Below are 25745 nucleotides of genomic sequence, written 5' to 3'. Positions count from 1 at the left end.
TTATTTTAAATAATACATCTTCAGATTTTTGTAATTTAGAAAGCAAGTAGAATTGGCAATGTGTTATCACATTTTAAACAATAATTGCATGTTTGAATTAAGTTCCAGGTTATTCTTTCTCGAGATTCATAAATTATCTAAACATTAAAATTTTTCAAGAGATGACAAAGAATTTATCTAAAACAAAAACTTTTTTGGTTAATACATTAATTAATAATCAAAACTGTATTAAAACTTTACAAAACAAATCAATGGAAAACTTATGGTTACTGCTTTTTCAGATTAAAAATACTTTTAATAAATTCATTTCAAAATATCTCTGAATTAAATTTTAGCATGATAAGAATGTTTATATTTTCTTCATTGAAATTTATATAATTTCAAAGAAAAAATATAAAAAGAAAAAGCTATATTAAAATTTTCCTACATTCAGCTCATTAAACATTTCATTTTTTATTTTTGTTATTCAATCATTTAAAAATTAAATTCAGATTCAAAAATCATTCGGTATTTAATTAAACAATTTCAATGTTAGTACTGAAAGTCAGAGAGCTACTTTTTTAGCTGAAAACCAGTTATAATCATGGTAATTATAGGCATGTTTCCTAAAAATCTGTATAATTTCAATAGCACATTTTAATCGTTTCAAATAATTGCATGTGTGCATGAGATAGCTGCAGTCTTTCTCGAATGTTCTTGATTCCATTTATTGAAAAGTTTACAATAAATAAGTTCCATTTTTAAAATGGAAGCCTTAAATGAATTTGATCAAAGAAATGTAATTGGCAGATTTTATACTGAAAATTGACAGAAGTGAATATGCTAGTAACAATCACAATTTTACCAAGGAAAGGCTATATACATCCGAGGATATATTGAATTTTTGACACAATTAAGGAGATACCTAAATTTTGCAGGAGAATATCCTTCCATGCATACTGTGTCTGATATAGTTTGCATCTCTTTGTTAACATATATTTGGGTAGACTGAACCAAGAATGCTCTATGTATAAGAACTGAAATAGCAGAATTTATAAAGCATTGAGGCTGGAAGGCATTGGTAGGGACAACTTGTGGTAATGTACCAGCCTTGTGGTGGAAAGAAAACATAAGTCCAGCAGGTACTCTGTAAATGAGTAAGTCTAAAAAGAGTATCTCCCCACTTGTTCTTGCTCAACAGAAAAATTAATTGTTGAATAGATAGATGATAACAGATCTATAAAGACATACAAATTTTTTGAATAACAAAGTCCCAAGAATAAATTTGTTGATTAAATCAAATCTTTGACCATACAAATAAATTTGGCTCAGTACCAAATAATATACTATATAAAGCTGACAAAATGAGCATTTTCTTTCTTTCTGTCACGATATGCCAAAAACAGCAATAGGGGCATCCCTAGCTATTATTTAAATTAATAATATAAATTATTTTATATTTTTACAGTATAATATTCAGTATATTATTATTTTTATTTGTAATTTAGTATGCCCTGATGCCTGCATCAGGCCTTTTGACTTGTCCTTTTTAATAATCCAACTAGTGACAGATGGTTAACAACTTAAAAACCAACAAAATGAATTAAAAAATGCATACAATATACAATTTACGCCGACCTTTTCTTGAAGGATCTGATGTCAACGACTAGTATTAAAAATTCTTCACACTATCACTAAAGTACAAATCAGTTGTATTTATATCCATCTGTAGATCTCTAATGGAAAACTAGGAGAGCTTCATAATTTGCACAAATTATGAAGCTCTCTTAGTTTCAACAAATTTATCCTTGGGACTTTGTTATTCATGTAGATATGCAAATTATGAAGCTCTCCTAGTTTTCCACCAGAGATCTGCAGATGGATATAAATACAACTGATTTGTACATACCTTAGTGATAGTGTGAAGAATTTTTAATACTGTGTTGTTGACATTAGATCCTCCAAGAAAAGGTTGGCATCAATTGTATATTGTATGTATTTTTTAATTCCTTTTGTTGGTTTTTAAGTTGTTAACCATCTGTCACTAGTTGGATTATTAAAAAGGATTATTTGGTACTGACCCAAATTTATTTGTATGGTCATAAATTTGATTTAATCAACATACAACTTTTCCTCAGCACCATCCAAAGCAAGCAAGATATCATCTACATAATGCATATATAAGAGTGGGTAGCATCATACAAACTGCTGAAATTTGTCTTTATTTACAAATTACTTTCTAGCACTTTCAGGCAACAAAGTCCATCATCAGATGATGTACAAATGAATTAATTTACCAACAATCCCTGAAGTCTATACAACAATCAGATCCAGAACACCAGAACTTAGGAGACTGCTACTAAGTTAATTCATTTGTATATCATCTGATGATGGACTTTGTTGCCTGAAAGTGCTAGAAAGTAATTTGTAAATAAAGACAAATTTCAACAAAGCAGTTTATTTCTTACTTTTTTTTATTTTCAAAAAATTGGAGAACATATTTTCAAGCCTTCATTGAAATCTAAAATTTAAATGGACTAAATGATGATACTGTAATTATAAATTTAATTATTCCATGTATTTCAATAAAAATATATTAAATGAAATGAAAACTGATACAATAGTAAAAATAATTTATATTATGTAACATTTATTGGTTTATTATTCATTTAGTTATTCAAAGATTTATATATATATCTATTCTAGAAGATTGTTAATTTGAATATCTTTACATTTCATGTATAAAGTATTTAGTTTTGCTAATCTTAAAAAAATTTTCTAAGCAATCATATTTGTATTAATAAAGTAATTTTTCTAAACTTAACAGATTGGTTATATGTATGCAATTATTATTACGTTGGGTTAAGTGAGATATACTCGGTTAACACGGTGGCTGTGTACTATGCCGGACCAAAGATTATTATTATTATTATGTTGGGTTAAGTGAGATATACTCGGTTAACACCGGTGGCTGTGTACTATGCCGGACCAAAGATTATTATTATTATTATGTTGGGTTAAGTGAGATATACTCAGTTAACACGGTGGTTGTGTACTATGCCGGACCAAAGATTATTATTATTATTATGTTGGGTTAAGTGAGATATACTCAGTTAACACGGTGGCTGTGTACTATGCCGGACCAAAGATTATTATATTATTATTATGTTGGGTTAAGTAAGATATACTCGGTTAACACCGGTGGCTGTGTACTATGCCAGACCAAAGATTATTATTATTATTATGTTGGGTTAAGTGAGATATACTCAGTTAACACAGTGGCTGTGTACTATGCCGGACCAAAGATTATTATTATTATTATGTTGGGTTAAGTGAGATATACTCGGTTAACACCGGTGGCTGTGTACTATGCCGGACCAAAGATTATTATTATTATTATGTTGGGTTAAGTGAGATATACTCAGTTAACACGGTGGCTGTGTACTATGCCGGACCAAAGATTAATATTATTATTATGTTGGGTTAAGTGAGATATACTCGGTTAACACCGGTGGCTGTGTACTATGCCGGACCAAAGTCAAGGCATAGTAACCAAAACAGAAATTAAAGAAGTGTATCAGTGTGTGTGTCTGTATTCAGGAATTTTCTCACAATATGACATGTATTCAATATAGTGGCCTTCTGTAGTGTGATGTATGTGTTTCTATTCAATTCTAATGTGCCCAGGCTTTTGTGTAGTGTGTGTGGTATGACACCTGTAGAGGAGAGAACAACAGGTACAATAAGCACCCTATCCATCCTCCACAGATGCCTTATTTCCTGGGCAAGATTCTGTGTACTTGCTAAATTTTTCAGTGCATGCGTTTTGTATATTGTGAGTGTTTGGAATGGCTATGTCTATAATGTATGTGATTTTATTGTGTTTGTCAATGAGTGTGATGTCTGGTCTGTTGCGGTAAATTGTTTTATCTGTGATTATGGCTCTGTCATAGTACATTTTATGCGTGTTGTTTTCCAATACTGTCTGTGGAATGTATTTGTAGTATGGTTCATGGATGTCTACTAATTTGTGTTTCTTTGCAAGCTCTTGGTGTATTATATTTGCTACTTGATTATGTCTGTGTAAATAATCTGTCTGTGCCAAGAGCTTGCAACCAGAAGTGATGTGTTGTATAGTTTCTGGCATGATGTGACATTTTCTGCATGTGTCATTTGTGAGTGTTGCATCTTTGAGTATGTGTTTTCTGTAGTTTTTAGTATTTATGACCTGATCCTGTATGGCAATCATGAATCCTTCCGTCTCCCCAAAGAGGCATCCCCGAGCTAACCAGCTGTTTGACGCAGTTTTGTCAACAAAATCCTGGGCCAGATCGTAAGGATGCCTGCCATGGAGTGCCTTTCGAGCCCACGATTGCTTAATGGTGTCTATGCTTTTTATATGTTGTGTTGTGTCCATATGATGTGAGTGTAAGTTTAATGGTGTGTTATTCGAGTCTGCTAGAGTTACTGCTTTATGTAATTGTGATGTTTCTTGTTTTTTGTAGAAAAACTCTCGCAGTGACTGTATTTGTTTGTAGTGAAGGTTAACTATGTCAATCAGGCCACGTCCGCCATCTTTACGTGGAAGGGTTAGTCTTTCTGTGGCAGATTTAGGATGATGTTGTTTATGCTTAGTAAGTGTTGTTCTTGTTTTCCTTTGGAGTTGCTCGAGATCTGTGTGAGTCCAATGTATAACTCCAAAAGAATATGTGAGTACTGGGATGACATATGTGTTTATTGCTTTAACTGTGTGTTTTGCATTTAACTGTGTTCTGAGAATAGCATTTAACCTACTTTGGTATTCTTTAATTAATCTTTGCTTTATTTGTGCATGTTCTGTTAGTTTGGCCTGTTGGAATCCTAAATACTTGTAGAACTCGCCCTCTTCCATGGATTCAATAATGTCTCCATTTCCAAGTGCAAAATCTTCTTTCTTCAGGATTCCTTTTTCTATGTGAACTGTTTTGCATTTATCTAGGCCAAATTCCATTTGTATATCCTTGGTGTATGAATGTGTGATTTATAGGAGTTGATGAAGTTGTTTTTGTGTGGATGCATAAAGTTTTATGTCATCCATGTACATGAGATGTGACAGTGTAAACTGTGTTGTTTTTTCGTGTCTGATATTGTAACCATATTGCGTGTTGTTTAACATGTTAGATAATGGGTTCAGGGCTAAGCAGAACCAGAGAGGACTCAAGGAATCTCCTTGAAAAATTCCTTGCCTAATAAAAATTTGGTTTGTTTGTATGGAAGTGTTACTAACCCTGAGATGTAGTGTTGTTCTCCAGTGCTGCATAGTGTTTTGAAAGAATGCAATGAGTGATGGATGTATTTTGTACATGTGTAGAATATGTAGCAGCCAACTGTGTGGAACACTGTCGAATGCTTTTCTGTAGTCTATATATGCCATGTGTATGTTTCTGTGTTGTTTGTGTGCTTGCCGTAGAATGACTGAATCTATGAGTAACTGTTCTTTGCATCCCCTGTGGTTTCTACGGCAACCTTTTTGTTGTTCTGTTAGAATGTCGTGTTCTTCAACATGTTTGTATATTTTGTTTGCAATACAGGATGTCAATAATTTGTAGAGTGTTGGAAGACATGTAATTGGTCTGTATTGTGTGGGGTCTGTGGTATTGTTGTTTTTAGGTTTCATGTAGGTGATGCCCTGAGTAAGAAAATTTGGCATGTCTTGTGGATTGATGATGATGTGTGTTAGGTGTTTAGCTAGTTCCTGGTGCAGTGATGTAAACTTTTTGTACCAGAAATTGTGAATGTTGTCTACACCAGGTGTCTTCCAGTTGTGTGTTCTGTTAACAGTGTATTGGAAATCATGTATGTTTATTTCAGCACAGGGCATAGTTGGTATGTTGTGCAAGTTTCTGTTTTCCTCCTCGATCCAGCCTGCATCAGCATTATGCGTGACAGCACTGGACCAAAGAGAAGACCAATATGTTGTGAGTTGTTCTTCTGTTGGTGTGCCACTGTGCTGTGTATCAGTGTTTGCTTTGTTATTAATTTGTCTGTAAAAGAGTTTTTCATTGTTTGTAAATAATTTATTTTGTTGTTTTCGTAGTGTACATGTTTTGTATCGTTTGAGTCTACGTGCTTTGGCAGCAAGTTTTTGTTTTAGTGTATCAATGTATTCTGTAATGCGTGTGTTGTGATGTTCATGTTTTGTGTGTGTTTTTATTTTCTTGAAAATGTTTTTGAGCTGTTTCCTTAATTTGGGTGTTATGTTGTTTTTAGTGTATTGTGTCAGCCTGCCTAATTGCTGTCTAATGTCATTTATTTGTGTTTCTATTCTTCTCTGCCAGGCAGGCTTGTGATAGAATTGTGTTTTCTGTGTATTTGTCTGTGATTGTACTTTCAGTCCATGGTGTGTCACTACTGTGACTGCCCCAGCATAAACTAATGTATGAATGTCTGAGAGTGTAGAAATTGAATGAATGTAGTGTGGTATTAAGTGAGTGTTTACATAATTTAGTGTTTTTCCTACTTCCTTTGACATGTTGATTTTTGGTATTCGTGGTCGTTGTGTGGGATCTGTGCCTGTATATTTAGTGAGTGTTTCCTGAAATATATGTGAGAGCGTATTAACTAAATCCATGTCTATGTTATCAGTGATTGACGAGGAAGTGTCTGTAGTATCATTAGTGGTAATTGTTGTATGTGTGTTATTATCAATGCTTGTTGCTGGATTATCCTGACAGGTTACGTGATCTTCATTAATGTTAGATGTTTCTGTCTGTTGATGTATTTGATCAGCAACCTGTTGTTTGATAAGTTCAAGTGTTGTTTGTGGAATAAGGTTGTTGTGTATAATTGTTCTTTTTTGATCAACAACCCTTTGTTCGGTGACAGTGAGATGAGGATACTGTTGTGTGAATCTATGGTGTAGTTGTTGTCTGTATGCTGTCATGTTTGTTTCGAGTTTTGTGATTGTGTAGTAAGTACGGATGATAAACTCGTTCATTTCTACTGTCCATTTCATCCGTTGGCGTGGTTTTCCAGCCTTTGTGGTCTGCGGATGCATTGCCACAGAAACACCAAGGCTGGGTTGGTTCCTCACATCTGTTGAGGGCATTGCAGTAGCCATGCTTGGGCCGGTGCTGCTTTCGCCACCGGTAACCAAGGGAGACTGTGGCCTATTTTTCGAACGTGAGCCTCTGCCTAACCCACGAACGCGGACCTTGTTAACCCGGGCGACGTCCGAGCCGGTATCACATTTAGATCTAGTTATTACCATAATAAATATCTCCACAGAATGTGGGTGTGGTCACTCTTAGCTTCATTTTTCCCCATAGACCTTACTGGCATGGGTGTCCCTACCAGGAGCTTGTGCTCCAGACTGCATTGCCCTATGGATCAGTAAAATTACTGGGCTCTCCCACCACGACCAGGTGGTGACCATGGGAGAGTTATATTATTATTATTATTATTATTATAATAAGATATAGTGAATTATTTGTTATCAATTGATTGCATGAAAGTAATAAGTAATCATCACTCTGTACACACGTACACACACACACACACTTGTGGAGGCATTCAGTCAGTCTATTACATTGTAATAGACATCTATATTTCAAATTGTTATAAAAAACCTATTATATCTTATATTATCAATTTTATATTTTTCATATGACTATGATACATCTATTATCATTTTTATCAACATTTAGTTATATCGTGTGACAGAAAAATCAGTTCATATCCATAAATAATTTCAATAAAAAAAAGGAAAAAAGAACCACTAATCAACGTTTGATTTCAATAATTTTACAAAATATTTAGTTATTTTAAATAATAAAAATAGTCTTACAAAGTCAAACATGGAGAAAATTAAAAAAACAAGATACATAATACAATTTTGCATTTATTTCAGATAATATTAAAACAATTTACTGTACATGAAAATATTTTTAATAAATACGACTCAGGAATTATATTTTTTCTGTTAAATGTCAGCTACATTTCAATACATAAATATAAATGGAACTTGTATGGATTAATGCTAATTAATATTACTGAAGAAATAATGAAATAAAAGTAAAAACTAAATATTTCGGCGATTAGAAATTGCTTAAATACTTGTGTATCAATTCTAATGATAATCTAACATACGTATACATATATTAAACAAGTGACTATTCTTGAATGTGTGTGGAAACAAAAAAATTTATTTTCTTTTATACATATAATTTACATTGTGCATTTAGTATTAATCATGTGTAAAAACACTGATAAAAGTATGATTTTTGAAAAATGCTTAGTCTACAAAAGGGAGTAAAAATACATGATGCGTTTTTAATAAAAAAAAAAATAATCTTTCATAAAAAATGTAACTTCAACTCTATGAATATTAAATTTAAGAAAAAATAAATAAAATACTTATAATTTTAGAAATTTTAAATATTTATTAAGAAAAATTCAAAATAAATAAATAACTATATATTGATTGATCTTAAACAACACTATATCACAGTTTATAAACAAACACTAACTATTGATCTGATTTGACTTTAAATAGTTCTTAATAATTCTAAAACTCATCATTAATAAAAAAAAAATTTTTTTCAACACATTAATTAATTAGAAAATAAATTCTGTCAATTTAAAAATTTTTTTCAAGACAATTTACAATTGGTATATGCACTAAGAAATTTTTTAATACTTCAGTAATATAATTACATTTACTTACCTTCTTAGATAATTCATTTGTATATTTTTTTACTAAATACATCATTTTCTGATGAAACTGTTATTTCTCTAAGCACAATTCCACTCCTTCAACCATATTTTTTGCTTCGTTTTTAAACTAATAGGCAGTAAAAGATTAAAAAAGAACTAAAGTTTATTATTAAAAATGAAAGTATTATCTTAAAATTACATCATAAAATCTAGAAATGATAAAAATATCTAGATATTAACTACAATATACAGTGCAGAGTAGATACTACATATTACTAGACAAAAATAATTATTGTAAATAATGTTAAAGTAAACTATATCATTTGTTATTTATATATTATGATGCAAAATAAAAGCATGGAGCATCCAAGTTGAAAAATATTCTTAGTCACACCTTCTTTCAATTTTTATGGGTTTCTCAAGAGTTCTGCATGCTTTTATTTTTGGTCACATAATACAATGAAAGATAAAACTATAATAGAACACCTTAATTTTGCTGAGAAACATATATTTTAATCAGCAAAATTAAGGTGTTCTATTATAGTTGTTTAATTGCTGAGCTCTTTTAATGATATAGAAAGATAAAACATTTTTTTTTTTTACTTTTTAGTGCATTTATGTGAATAAAAAGCACTTCTTTAATTTTTTAAAATATTTTTTATTTTCTATTTTTTAGTTTTATATATGAAACACTGAATTACTGAAATGTTTGGTTTAGCATTTATTCGGAAAGTGAGTGAAAGATTGAGTTACAAGATTTTATTTAGACAGTACGACTAAAAAGGACAATGAATTTATTAAGTTATGTGTAGTGTCATCTTTTATCACATCTAATTTATAAACTAATTTTTTACTAGTTGTTAAAATTGTTTGGAAACTTTAACAAAATTGAAAATTGGGTAAAATTGAGTTAAAAGATTCTGGACAGACAGACAGAGTAAGTTAATAAAAAAAAGTGTGGAAATAATTGTAATGTGGCCATTGGCCAGCACATAACTTTCTTATACTTATGTATCTGAACATAAATTCATAAAAAAACTAAGATCTTAAAAATGTGCCACTTGTAAAAATCTGGTTGCAATCTACTTTATAAAGAACCTTCTGAGGAATTTTTTAAATAAGGGGAGGTCAGTCAATAAGACCCCTTTTTGGCTAAAACTGCTTGCAGTATTTAGAGACAAGCTATAAGGGATAAGAGTACTAACTTAAAAATTTAATATTTAAAAAGTTTTAAAAAGAGGACCAAAAATTCTCAACTCAAAAGCTTCCAGAAAGTTAATCTGTCCCTACTAAAGAGAAAATGTATTTCCTAGTATTTCAAATTTTAATATTTTGCACTATAAGATCATTAACATAAATCTGATAAATACAGCAAGTTAATTCTTTCCTATATAAATGATTCTATGTAACTGATTAACAAAAATTAAACTTAGTTATAATATGCATTCCTATTTCAAAACTTAAGAAATAGATAAGACATTACACACCATCTATTGAGATCTTTGCAATATCAGCAAGCTCATGTACTTTCACTCATCAATTATTTAATAGAGCATTGTGGATTTCTGCAATGATATCCTTGGTCATTGGAGTTTTGGGCGTCTTAAACATTCATCATCAAAAATGTAAGAACAACATTATTTAAATTCAGCAGCCCATTTTGTCACTGTAGAAAACAATGCTGAAGAGTCTTTCAAAGTGAAATCCAACCCTTCTTTTCATGTTTGTTGGCATTAAACCTTTTAAAACAAAGTACTTTTTCACAATACAACATTTGATTTTATTCATTTTTTGGAAAATACAAAAGCTTGTTTGCTTTGCTTGACCACAACAAACTACTAAATGCATTATATTAAAAAGCTTGCCTGTTTTAATTAATAACACCTATCATGTGTTTTTGTTAAGCCTATGATAAGCCTATAATAAGTCTTTTCATTAATCCTAAGTAACTATGTTTTTGTTATTACTAAATGCATGTTTGAAATTTCACAGTACACCTTCTAATGGATTATACTTGAGAAATAACCTTACTGTTTGATATTACCAGCACCACCTCTGTGTCAAGCCAACGACTATTCAAACTACCCCTGTATTGTAAATATTAGTTTATATTATATTTATATTGTATATAATAATTATATTAAATTATTTTCTCTATAAACCTTTTTAATAAACTGAGGTAAAACTTTAAAGTATATAAAATCTGAAAAGCATCTGTAAAGTTAATAATAGTTTAATCCAGTTTTTAACTGGTGTGATTGTGAGAGTTGGTTCAAATAAAAAAATGTTTCCTGGTACACATACTTTATATACCAGGAAACATTTTGAATAAATCTCTATTTCCCTTAATTACAACTTTTTTTGTGTCATATTTGTTATATTAAATGTCAAATAAACTTTTGTATTTTGAAGTTGAAATACTTTGTTTTATTTCATTCTGTTTCTATAAAAGCTCAAAATAAAGACAAAATTACCTGTATTTCCAAATTTATCTTTTTCCGTTAAATCATTTCCAACACTAAAGTTCATATATTTTGTAAGCAAGCATGAATGGATATTTGCTGAATCTGAAATTAATTTCCAAGATCAGACTTTTCCATATATTTATAATTTATCATCTAAATTAATTAATTATTCACATTAATCAATTATTAAATTTTTGAATTAATTACTTTTTAAAATAATTAATTCAAAAATTTAATAATTGGTTTAATTAATAATTTTAAACAAAAATAAAACACACTAAAAACTAAATTCAAATATTAATAAAAAAATATTTATAAATGTTGAAAAAGTTTATATAATATGTGTTACAATCTATGATGCAAGTATATGAAATCATGTAAAAACTAACAAGCAACTATTTATTGTGACGTCGTCACAAGGCTGGTATGCATTTTTAATCATATTTTTAATTTACTTAATTTAAAATATATGCTCTCCACCTCAAATTAATGATATCTTGTCCCTGTATATCATACTTTTCCAACGATAGTCATGTTGGTCATCTATCTAACACCTTTCAGAGGAAAATTTTTGAATTGAAATAACATGACTTCCAATTTGTATTGAACATTTGTATATAGTTAATTGGGGCCTCCTGCCCATAAGGTTTCCATATCTTTCAGAAATCTAACTCTGTTCTTGAGATTAAGGAAGGGCAGACAGACGATGGTGGGAATTTATAGGTCTACAATTTTTTCAAATGACAATCATTTGCGACATTTGTACATTGTGTAGAGTAGCGCCCAAACTTTTTTGAGCTACTGTCTTATTGGTTTATTGGTTACATAAACTTATACCCAATGCCGCAACTTTTTTCCCTTTGTAAGAAAGGATTGGAAATATTCTTAAAAAAGCAATTCTATGAATTTCACACTTTGTGTCCTTAACATACATTGTTGTCAACATCTGGAAAGCATTAAATGCAATGTTTCTTCTTGCCTGTTTTAACAGAAGAAAGGGAAAGATTGTCTGTGATCTGAACCTTGCCTATGGTCACCAATTGGTCCTGTTCCAGTGCTCTCCTGCTGCTACCTTGTTTCTTTTTGCTTCCTGGGGAGTAGTAGTGTCTACTTTGGGAACCATTGGTGTAGAGCAATGACATATATAGACAGCACAGGATATCAATCATCACTCTAGCAGGCAATATTTGCAATATGCTAAAACAGTAATGTCCCAGTGCAGCTTAGGTAATGATATAAATTGTCTTGAAAGCCACTGCACTCCATGTGATTAACCTTATTTTGTGTTTTTATTTTCATTTCTGTTATGTTCTTTAATGTTTAGATTATAGTAGTGAAAAATGGAAGATAATGTTTTAGATGAGTTTTACACATTAGTGAGTGAGAAGAGGAACACAATAAGTTTAATTTGAGTTGCAATAAATATGCTAAAAAAAATCGAGAACTTCAGGACAAAAATGTTCTTGCTGAGTATTGCAACTTAAAATGTCATTCAAGCTTTAGTTGTTTGACTATATAATTTTAAACTAATATATTCTAGACTTTATCCTTTAATCTATTCATTCTTATCCAAAATGTAGAAAATATAGTAATTTAAGTCTTATACTACAGTTTATCTTCTATTTAGCAAGCATTCATTTTTTTAAATTATGGGAACCATGAGGTCCTGAAAAACAAATATATTATATATAGGCCTATGTGTGTTGTATAACTAAGTAAACATAATCATAGATGTGCAATGCTTAGGAAAAAATTACACAATTAACCACATCAGTATTCAACAATGACTGACAATTGACTACCATTCACACCAATACTTGATAATTGTTGAAAATACCCACCTGAAAAAAACATGTCGTCTGGTGAAAGATATGAATGTTTAACGTGTTTGAACAATAACAAAGATTTGATCAAAGGTTCTATTGCATGACATTTACATTAACTATGTTTTACATTCTTGACCATAAAATATATATTTTTCTTTCTTTCTATCTGAAATTTACATTATCTCATCTGGTTGTTTAATTGGTTATGAGGGAATTTTGACTCATACAAAATTATACTTTACTGTTAATATTTTTTTGATTTTTTATGTTTGAGTCTAATTCCACACTTTATTTTTACTTTTGTATTAAAATTTTTTATTTTTTTTTCTATCAATAACTCTTCTGTAACCATGAAAGTAAAAGTTCTTAATGTATTTCCATGCAAATAAGAGCATGTTCTTATGTGAAAATCATGTTTTCATATTTTTAAAACACATGTCTGCTTTGCTTGTAACAGTATGCTCTTATGTCTGTCAGCTTATTTTGGCTTATAAGATCATTGAACTTCTGTCAATGTGAAATAATGTAAATATACCAATACAATAAGTACATTTACTCATTTACATCATAATAAGAATGTAAATATACTGATATAAATGAGTGAATTTATTCATTTACATCAAATATATTCCTGTTATTTATCATTATTAAAAGTAAAAAGACAAAATAAAAAATGCTTCCGATATTATTTTTATAAGAAATTTTGGTAGTGAGTTTTTTAGATACTTTGTAGAATATAGTACCGATTTTGTCCCATTTGTAAAAGCATACTCTTATATTCAGAAGTACTGTACAACGTGCAGTATTTAATTTCTTATCAATTTTCAGTTAGAATAAAGCTGCTTAAAACAATCATTTTACATTAAACAACTTAACTAATATAAACTTTCTATAAAATATAGTCTAATAAAATTTTGTTTTTAAGAATTTAAATAATGTTTCTGAGAAATATTATTTTTTTATTTCAATACATTATATAAAAAATGTATTTAGTTTTAAAAAAACAAAAACATCTAAATTTAATTATAATAAAGTGTAGTGAAATAAACTTCTCAAATTACAAATGCTGCATACAAATATCTAAAAATTCCTTTTCTTTACCTTAGCTCTGAATACATGAAGTGCAGCATTCTAAAGGGTTAAATTTTATTAAACTGTTTTGGTGGAAATAATATGGAAGATATAACTTAAACATGTTTAATATTTTGGCAGTTTGCTGACTATTTGTGCTTTCTAAAAATTTACTTCACAAAACAATATTAGGAGAAATGGACAATAAAATTGCAAGACCTTAAAATAATGTGACAAGTATTTTTTAACCCAGAAGATTGCACAGAAGTGTGATTAACTGATCTTGAAGGATGCTGCCACAACAGCAAGTACAAGATTACAGTAGGAAATGTTGATAGATTGCTAACCTGAAAGCCTTTAAAACATGTGTAGTTCTCAATGTGAACAAAATGGGGAGATAAATAAACACTTCATATACACTTCTATTATACTTAAACATAGCTAGTGATAGGATTTTTATTATATATATTTATATATATATATATATATATATATATATATATATATATAAATATATATAATAAAAATCCTATCACAAATATAATTATAAAAACATATGACTGCACATAGATGTATGAATGTAACAGAAGTCTTACACATGCAGCAGCAGCAGCAGCAGCACCACAATACAATGATATTTCTGTGCAGGCTGATCACTCTCTATCAAATTAATTGTCTTCAATCAGGAAACTAATCTTCCAAATCTTCAGTTTTATCACAGAGTTCAAAGTTTCAATGAATATTCACCGTTTTTACCTGATAACTCCCAATGAAAGTGGATTGCATATATAGCCCATCTCCTAACTCATTGCTGATCTCCACAACTGCATAGGCTCATCATCTGGCTTCTGCAAACACGCAAACACACACAACACAATACAACAAACTCCACCAAAAAGAATGAGATTTCTTTCCTTGTCAAGTCCTTTTTGTTCAGAAGCATCATCTGACCAATTCAGACCTTGCTCCTTGCCATGCCATTGTTATAGCAACCAACTGCACATCCAGGGTACACTGATTAGTGGTATGGAAAGGAAAAATGTATAAGAAGAACCAGGGAATAAACAAAAACAAGAAAGAAAAAAAAAATTATATATGCATATATGTATACAGTACACAAGAAGGGAAAGAGAAAACAAATGTAGTAACATAAAACACAGGAATAAAGATGTAAATTACTTATGCACCACACACAAACTTACCTCACAGGGATAACTACCTTCAAATACCTTTCAGTATATCTACTAATGCCTGGCTATAACCAGGAATTAGAAGGTACATTGGCACTTTTCCTACAACACTGCCTTAATTTTGAAGAAATAAAATTATGCCTTAATTCTAAGAAATCATGCACTGGATAAATCTTGTTATTGCTTGTGATTTATCATGAAATTTGGTGATTTTTTCATGCAGTTTGTGATTGAATGTTTCTTAAAGAATAATTTGTTTCTTTTTGTATATTTTACCATATTTCCTCAATTAAACTCTGGGGGGGGTTATTTTTAAAGCACACATATCCCCAAGGTTTTTCAAGGTCATGGTTTATTACCTTGCAATAGGAGATAAGTGAGTAAAAATTGAAAGAAATACCTTAATTATTTTAATTTACATATTACAGCTACAACATATGAAATATTTGTAATTACTGTTTTTATTGTTAACTTGATTCAATGTCTTCTGATTTGGTTGTAACATTGTCATTTGTGTCTATTTTGATGTCATCATCAGAATCAGAATTTTGACTACCATCTCCTGGTTCAAACTCATTATCTTAGCCAAGTGGGTAAGGCAGTTAAGACATTAGTTTACAGACAAAAGACCCAGGATCAAATCCAGGAGGGTCATAAAAACCCCATGTACTTTTTCTACTATGTAAAAACCATATTACCTTATAATGCTGTACTTCAATATGTTTTCCATGGTTTTCAATCAAGAGTTTATTTTTATCAATAACTTCATTCCCAAGGCTTATTAAAAGACTGGGATTTATTTGAATCCCAAGATTTAATCAAGGAAATAAAAATTATTCCTTCAATTATCTTAAGAAGTGAAAAGAGTATAGCTTGAGATTTTGATGAGGAAAAAAGAACAAAATATATGGAGTTCTAAAAGAAAATAACACACTTTTTAAGAGTAGGTCACCCTACTTAAAATGTTTCATAAATCTGAAAGGTTGATTAATGAATTTTGGAAACTTTTTAATATTGATTTCTATCACTACTTAATTACATTTAATTATTAAAACTACAATTTGTTTTATTAACATATTGTTCTGACTTAAATAATGGGATATCAAATATATAATACAAAGTAGTTTGTTATAAATACTTGTTGACTAATTATAAATTATTATTTTGAGTTTAAAACCTGCATTGTCTATGTTAAAATTGTTACCAAATGTTACACAATAGCACTCTGAGTAAAATACTGCAATAACTGAATGCTTACTATATAATTAAATTAAAAACACCTTGATCCAGTAAGTAACATTTATTAGTCAAACATTTTTGACCTTGTTTAAAGGTCATCCTCAGGTTAGAACAAAAATGGAATAGTTTAGATCAAACAATTTAAAACATACGAAATGCCACATGCACAAAAGTAAAATAAAAAGGCAGGTTAACAATTTATTATGATAAAGTAATAAAAATAACAAAATGGTACTAAAATAAATACACAAAATAAATAAAGAAAATAAGATAAAAATTATAAAACAAAACAAAATATATATTAAAATAAAGTTAAATAAACTCAAAAAATGTCTTCTGGACATGTGACAAAGGTGTGGCATCTGTTAATTGCGATCCCTTTATTAAGCATTTTAAATATTTTAATTGTGGGATGCTGATGTATGGTATATCAACTGAGCTCTGTAAAATAACATATTGACATTCTGGTTGAAAGCAAAGACCACCAGAATAGTTGTAGTTAAGTGCTTTCAAATTCAGTCTTGTTGTTCCTTGATCCTAATCTGTAAAGCTCCACAAGCTTAAAAAGAGGATTGTGCAAAGCCTTTCTATACATATCAGTAGTAAGAGTGTCTTTGTTGAAAGTGATGGAGATCCAGGAAATGTACTTGTCTGTTGTCCTGCTGCTTCAAGTTTAACATTAATCCATAGGAGTTGCAATTGATGGTATCAAGGAAGGTTTGAATAGATAGAACACCATACCAGACAATGGAAACGTCAACATATCTGAAGTAAAGTAAGATGTGATCCTAAAAGGCTAGAAGTACTTGCTGCTCCAAATATCAAAAGACCAGTTCACAAAGTGTATCAGAAATGGAACTATCCATAGTTTACATCCCTTGATTATAGATAAGTAGCACCTTCAAAAAGAGAAAGGAGTGACAGTTCCAAAATAGAAGAATGCTATTTGTGCAACTGTCCAATATTTGTAATGTAATTTGCAAAAATATAGTTCAATTCTCACAGATGGAAACTGGAAAATAAAATTTAGCAACTCTGAGTTCCTAAATTTTATTTCTTTGTCCAACTCTGATTATTAGTAGTGTTGTTTTTCTTTCTGTTATTCTAGAGATTCTATATTCTATACATATATATGAAGTCACTTTAATCCAAAAACTTTTTGGTTGACAGTAACTTTTCTAACCAGAAGTGCTGTGAGACGGTCAACCAAAAAGTTTTTGGATTAAAGTGACTTCATATATATGTATAAAATATTGGATTGTTTGCCAGTAATATTTCATAGGCATTAAAGTAAAATTAAACAAAAATAAACAATTAAAATTGTACTCAAAAGAATATTCTTGACAGAAGGAGAATACAGTTTAACAGAACAGTTGGTAACACTAAGGCAACATCAAACAGCTAGAATGATACATGAATATAGGACAGTTGCATATAGCATTTCCAAATGATGACAAGGTTAAAAAAGTGATCTTGCAAAGAAGTCTCAGTAATTATTCTATTGTTGTGGGGACAAAAAGTTCTACTTGTAGAAATCCATCATCACTTCATTAAGGTCTACAGGGACATATAACAACTCTAAGTAATTTGCTCCTGCTCCATCAAATGGCACTACAGAGTACAAAGAGACTGTAACTTAATCATAGGCAGTCAAGCACCCAGTAATCACCAAGGTGTCTGAATGAATAAAATCAAACCCAAGTTATATGCTCGGGCTCTGGCAGTACAACCCAATGGGTGTCAGCCTTCCTCGCTCTCGAGTCTGACTCTAACATTGACCTACAGTTTTGCACAGCTTAAAGCTGTTTTACACACACTCAACCAAGAAATGAGTGATGCTTAACTTTGTCGGGCTCGGGACCCTCTCTCCCCAAGGGGCCTGCCCAGTGTATAGCCAAGCTATAGTCCTCTTCACTATGTGTCCATCAAATCCTTTTAGTTTCATGAGCATTGAGCTTCTGTTGTGGGCCAGGTAAGTCCTAGCCAATGTCATGCTCTGTTAAGGTGTTGCAAAATAATAACAGAGATTTGCAAATTAACTTTCAGTGCTCATGATTCATTTAAGTGGGCATCAAAATTGCTCAGCAACAAAATTCAGTGCTGCAAGAACTGACAAAATGATCCAAAGAACAACAGGTATATAATTTTGCAGCAAACTATACTTCAGCTTGGTGTAGAATATGGAATTGTAGAGTATATAATTTGTGTTAACTTATAGACTATGTATTTGTTGCAGATGTTTCAATGGAAGTTCTTTTTCATTCTCATATACAGTCTGGATCTGGACCTTTCTGATTTTTTCATATTAAAGAAACACACATACTATTGCTATTTTGCTACTGATTAAGTGAAAGCTTGGATTGGCCATTTTCTTTCTTTATTTTAATTTATGTTATGTTTCACTTGAGAAAGATTAATAAACAAAATACAAGTGCTGTCTATTTTGTTAAATTAAAAAACAGTCTTAATCTAATCCAATCTCCAAGCTATATCATGGTCATAAGCCAGCATAATATAGCTTGTACAAATAGACATCTAGCTCACAACAAATGCAGTATATTAATTGAAATTTTAAAATGATTTACAGTGGTTGATATCCAAATTAGGGCCAAACAGCCCATGCAAATTGATGTTTGGTGTGATATGATGTGCATTTTGTAACTTCTAATTTGAAAATAAATGATTATAACTTAGGCCATAAACTGCCACAAATTTTTTGGATTCTTTCTGCTCTATGGGCATTAAGAAGCCCTTTTTTCAAGCCCATTTTGGGTTCAGCCAGGCCCAACAGGAACAACTTGGTGAGAAACAAGGCTCAACATATCCAGGACAGACCCCCAAAAAAAATTCCTGGGTTTTTTTGACTAAATGATTTGCTCTCAGATCTCCAGAGCAACATGCTGATACCTTAACTATCTTGGCTATCTAGCCAGATATATAGTATACATACATATATGGGCCTATATATGATATATATTCCCAGACAAAAGTTTGTAACCAGTTTGACATTGCTGAATGTTGTCATCATTAGATGGCTGCATCAACATTTTTGAGAATGAGATGAACAAGTTCATTACATATTTGTGACATTTTAAATACCTGAACAAACTAGATGATTTTATTAAAAAAATAGCATATTGCTTGCCTATAAATCCTGCATGTTTTCATTTCTGCAATAAAGTATTTGTCTAGATTATTGACTTTTTAATCACACTATTAACTTCCACAAATATTTGATGAATATAATATTCCCAAGTAACTAAAAAAGTAAATCTTGTCTTCATCTTAAAATAATAATGCAATCTCAATCAATTATAATACTTGGACTTCCATCCAGTCATTGTTTTTCAGACCATTAAAATGAAAGATTAATTGTCACTACACTAGTCAGTCAGTTAATTGCTGCCACACAGTGTTATTTAATATAATATACCCAACAATCTCTATTTTTCATTCTTGTCTTTACAGCCAGATAGTGAGTTTATGGTAAAGCAGGGAAGTAGAAATGGATTAATATCATTTTTAAAAAGGATTACTGAGAAAATATGATTCCTAATACAGTATACTAATATTTGGCACAGGAGAAAATGGTTGCCCAAAAACAAAAATATGTTATAGAACAATATTGTGAAATTTTAAATTATGATGATAAAACAATCGTTATCTTTTACCTTTTTTCCTACATAAAAACTGGATAAGATAGCATGTGTCAAATCATTCCTAGTGTGTTTTGTTTTTTAACAGTATTACGTATGACTTTTGATATGCAAACATGGTTATAAAAAGATAGTAAAAAGAGATTGTGACAGATATTAGATTTGCTATCAATATCCTTAATCTTCTTATATTTTGTAGTGTACTTTCACTTAATTTGTAATAAAACAACATTCCTGTATACATTACCAATTAGTTGATTCAAATAACCAAGTATTAGCATCAAATTAATATTTTTTATTAATATTCTAAATTGAATGAAGTATATATTATGGAAATGAAGAAAAATAAACTCTCTCGAAATTTTTTTGTTAATTTGAATTTTAATCTAAATTTTTTGAAACTATCTTTGCCTTTTTAAACAATTTTTCTACATATTACAACATTAAAATTAAAATTTTAAATATAATCAAACGAAATTCTGCAAATTCTAAAATATACTTTTAATATGTAGTTGATTCAGTTTAATTAGAATACATCAGGACCTGACTAATTTACCCTAATTAAGAAATTGTTCCAATAAAGCAAATTTTAAGGGAACAAAATCTAAAATAAAGAATGAACAATAAAGAGAAAAACAATTTATTGAAAAATAAAATATAATATATGTATGGTACAAAATACTTAATATGTATGGCACATAGTTGTGAATAGATTCAAGCTCAAAAATAACATATTAAAATATGAGCAATTATTTATTGTGACATTGTCACAGTGCTAAGCTGCAATTTTTCATAAAAATGCACTTAAGTTTTATAGTGTCGTGCCCCTGTACATCAAACTTTTCCTGTTAACAATGAAGTCATGTTGGTCATGTATCTAACTTTGTTCAGGAGAAAATTTTTAATTAAAATAACACGACTTCTGGCCCAAAGCAAAAGTTCATATATAGTTAATCAAGACCTCCTGCCCCTAAGTTTTCCATATCCAGTCTTGAATTTCATCTATCTAAAACTGTTCTCAAGATTAAGGAATGACAGACAACAGGCAGAGGGACAAAAGTAGGAATTTATAGGTCTACAATCTTTTCAAATTGCAGACAAAAAAAACCGCAATTATTTTTCAGAAATTTATCAAGTGTATCTTGAATGAACTTTCTTTATACTTAACAAGTGGACAAAATCAGCATAGGCATCCAATGCAGAAATGAGACTTCATTTCCATCTTGCATAAAATACAGTCTTAGTTCAGAAATAAATTTTCTGGTTTCCTGAGTTTTGATTAGGCGTATCGTCTTAATCACTACATCCTTTAGTTTTTAGGTGTTTTTCCAAAACAACTTGTTCAATAATTGCATCTATACGATCTTCATTTTCATTGCAACATAGAATTTTTATACATTGATAAAAACCTTTGTTATACACCTAGAAACACTCCATGCATGTACTGCCACATGCCTTCACAGCTGTCTATGATTATATGCAAGTGTAAGCTGTCCCAAATAAGCAAAAAAATTTGCCTTATATTATCTTTTTTGTTTGTCCTTCAATATATGTCCCAAATAAGCAAAAAAATTTGCCTTATATTATCTTTTTTGTTTGTCCTTCAATATATGTCCCAAATAAAAGGCATTTCCAATTATCTGAAATGTGCTGTATTTGTATATTTTTGATTTTCAAAGATATGGTTAAAATTGTATTTTTATTGTTTAAAAAAAAATCAGGATTTAATAAGAAATGCTATAAACAAATTAAACTAAACTAAAACTCTGAATCTTTACAGATCATATATTGAAATTGAGGGTATTAATTGTATACTAAGAGAAATTACCGTATTTTACGGACTATAAGACGCACCTAAATTTTGGAGGCAATTTTTCGAAGAAAAAAGTGCGTCTTATAGTCCGTAAAATATGGTATTTTTAATAAACCTAACTTAAAAGAAACAAGAAAAAAGTCATTTACATTTTTTTTTTGACATAATTGTATTTTATTTTATTTGCAAAATTACTATATTTTTAATTATCCAAATATGTGATTTGTTCTCTACTATGTTCTTATATTTTTACATTATATAATAATAAATAATTACATTAACAAAATTTAAACTTTTATATTTTTGAAGCATTTATATAATTTCCTAGAATGAAAGTTAAATGCTTTAAAAAAAGCATTAAAAGTAATAAGCGTTGTATTAAATTCTAAGAACACTAAAAAATATAATTAGATAATTTTAAATATTGTTTGTAAGATTAATAACAAATTCATAAATAAAAATTAAATATAAATTTTTAAATGATATTTTAAATGTAATGAAAGCATCATTAGAAATAATACAGAAATGCTGAAAATAGAATGTTCACAAATAGATCAATATTTACATTATAAATGGAAAGCTATGATATGGATTATATAATAAACATAAAATACATTTTATTGAAATGAAAGAAATAAAATCAAGAAATATAATATGTAACTTAAAGTATCATGATGTAAAAATGTTAATACAAATATAATAAAAACAACCAGAAAATAAAAGAATAAAACATTAAAATATTTATAATAATAATAATAATAATAAACTAAAAATAATGTATAGGTCCTATGTAATAATTATAAACATGTTTTTAAAAAATGAACAGAAATATATTAAAAAAATAATGATGATATACCAAATTTAATATTTTAGTATTTTAAATTATAAGCTATTCTTGCTTTTAATACCAAGAAACTCAATTCTAATAAAGAAGTTAAGACATTTATTTTTTAAATATTTTGGGTTCATCTTGATTTATTTTTAGAAGATAATTAACAAGAATGAATAATTTAAAATCTTTAAATGGTTTACTTTGACTCCTCATGCACTCTACGGATTAAAACATTTAACAGTGTCTTCCAGGAATCAAAAATCAATATTTTATTAAGCACTTTTAAAAATTAATTTTATCATCAAAATCTACACTATAAAATAATTAAAAAACAGAAGTTTAAAGTAACCTGAGGAACAGTTCATAACATACAACAATTATATTATTATACAAGTAAATATTAACTTACAAAAACCTCAGTTATAACTTTAAATAATTTTACAGCTGTTAGAAATAAACAAAACAAACAGAAAACATTTGAAATTTAAAACGTCTCTGTTATAAAAGGTATTTCATTTAATAATACAGAAATTATATTATATTATATGCATTTTAAACTTTTTGAACTGTAAAATTTCAAATGGATGAATTTATTAGTAATTTAGAAATCATAGATGACAAAAAAAACCATGTAAAAATGTAAAAAGCTTTAACAAATTTTTAAAGTCTTGTATTTAAAAAATACTACATAAGCTAAGAGACTACTACAATACTATGTATTTAATTGAAGAATATGAAAAATTTATTTATTTATTTAGATACTGCTTAACAATTTTTAAATGATTTCTCAGGATGAGTCAATATGTATCTTTTCAAATTTTGATCAAGTAATAAAAGAATAGTCGTCATTTTAATACTTCAGTATCAAGATTTTTAATTAATTAAATATTTTCAGCTTTTTAAAAAGCTATTTTCAGGTTATATATGTTCTCAAAAAGATCAAACAATGGTACATATAAAAAATTCAAACAAACAATTCCAATTATATAAAAGGTTTCAGTAATATCATGCAACACATTCAATATAATAATAACAACTATAATACAATTACAAGATTAATTTAAAAATAATTTAATAAAAACTTCCCAACTTCAGATGATGTTTTATCATCCATAACATTCACGTACTCTTTGCACTTTTATATTTTATAGCCTTTAATTAAAATATTTCAACTTTTTTACTAAGACAGATTTTTGTTGATTAACATGTTACACTTTGCTTACTAAAGAATGAATAAAATAGGGGTTTGAACACAATTAACTTACAATTGGATACAATACAAAACAACAGAAACCACAAAAATCCAGCAAAACTCATTTTGCTAAAGTAAAACAAATGTTTTCCACATTTTTAAGCGTCATACGGATTTTGCAAAGCTCTGTAAATAATATAATCAAATTCTCAAATAGATTTTTGTGAATCACTGCATATTTCACCTTATCAAAGCATTTAGATTGTAATGTTCTGAGATAAGTATAATCAAAATTAAAATTTGTTGTATTTATAAAAGTTTCATTTAAAATAATAAAAATCCAGCTGTATATTAGGAATTTATTAGATTCCTCACAGATGGTTCTACTATATTCCTAACTGGATTTTTTTCATTAAAAACAAAGTCTAAAATACGATTAAATGAACATATTTTCATTTTTTTTTTTAGTTTAAAGTGAGATTTGAATTATATTCTGTTTTGGTGTTAATGATAGTACAGTTGTTGTAGCGAAGTAACTTAATTCTTCTATTTGTTCATACACTGTACAGATTATAATTAAAACACTTCTTTTCGTACTTGAAGACGACAGTCGAGCGACTTGTTCATACTCTCGTCCAACGCGTAATACGTCCCTTTAAAACTAAATTTGACGCATACCGATTTAAAATCTATAAATTCAATTATTTCCAAACAACAATGATTTAATTTGATACAGTTTTAATTTACTACAAATTACATCACATGATTTACTTTGGCATATCATTAAAATAATCCATAATTAATTTTCAATTTAAAGTTTACAAAACTTAAACTCAATTTAACATAAAAAAACAGGGGGGGGAAACTTGAACTAAATTACAAAATAAACCTCAATTTAATAAAATTGAATTATTTTAATTTGAAATAAAAATTGTTGAATATTTTTTAATAATATATTTAAACAAATACAAAAATAAATCAAAGTTTATATAAAATCCATATCTATGATTTATGTTTGAATTTGAAACTGACATTTTGTTTTTTTTTTTTTTTATTAATGATAAATTTCATAATTAACCTTATCAGATTGCAAAACTCTTAAAATATTTATAAATAAATTTTTATATATATCAATTAATAATTATTACAGTTTAATTAAATATAATTCTTAACGAAATTTATTATTATATATTATTATTATTATTTTTACCACGAAACGAAAGTTGCGAATATATTCTACACAAGTTGACGATAATATAAAGCCATGACATCGAAATATATACGCACCTAACATCGAATCTGATAGAGAAATATATAAAGACAGAGTTAACAAGTTAACGCGTCATGTTGCAAAACATGGAAATAATTTTTCTCCATACACGTGATAATCTAGAAATTCCCTCGTTGGTCGAGTTCAAGGAACTAGGTCCCCGACGAGGGCGCACCAAGCGGTAAGAATTGTCAGTTTTCACCCTCCCTGCGACAGATCGCGGGTCACGTGACATCTCCGATGGCTTCGGAGTCACGTGACGCCAGCAGCCAATCTCATTGGGCGAAATGTCTCAGCTTCCGTCTATGGACAACAAGAGAATGGCTGACTGACTTGACTGATTATAAAAGAATATCGTTTGGTTTTTATAGTTTATCTAATATAAATAATACGCGGTATTAATAAGTTAAAAGGGATTAAATAGACGATGTCGACACCTAATGTTAGGTCAACTAGACAAAATGGTAGAAGGACAAGAAAGAAAACTAATCTGAAACGTACAGTGTACACCAATCAAG

At 29.2% G+C, this 25745-nt stretch overlaps 1 protein-coding gene and 1 long non-coding RNA gene across 4 annotated transcripts in view; one reads left to right on the top strand and one right to left on the bottom strand.

Annotated features, from left to right (window-relative positions):
• Positions 1-18: 18 nt before the first annotated feature.
• Positions 19-25599, bottom strand: LOC136972859 (uncharacterized). Its single transcript, XR_010880403.1, has 4 exons — positions 25245-25599; positions 11148-11240; positions 8684-8800; positions 19-137 (listed from the first exon to the last, which is right to left on the bottom strand). It is a non-coding gene; the product is annotated as an uncharacterized lncRNA (long non-coding RNA).
• The window catches only part of LOC136972856 (F-box only protein 11-like), a 67019-nt gene continuing 66793 nt past the window's right edge, over positions 25520-25745 (top strand). For 2 of the 3 annotated variants that reach the window (XM_067267498.1, XM_067267497.1), the window contains exon 1: positions 25530-25745. Coding sequence is in view for 1 of the 3 variants with exons in the window: in XM_067267496.1 (XP_067123597.1) it covers positions 25655-25745 (91 nt within the window). In the remaining 2 variants the exon portion in view is untranslated. The other variant, XM_067267496.1, reaches the window with a different exon arrangement.

Source organism: Centruroides vittatus, unplaced genomic scaffold (assembly GCF_030686945.1).
Source record: "Centruroides vittatus isolate TY-2023 unplaced genomic scaffold, ASM3068694v2 contig_3050, whole genome shotgun sequence".
Lineage (NCBI taxonomy): Eukaryota > Metazoa > Arthropoda > Arachnida > Scorpiones > Buthidae > Centruroides > Centruroides vittatus.
This window is presented reverse-complemented; position numbering and strand designations above follow the sequence as displayed.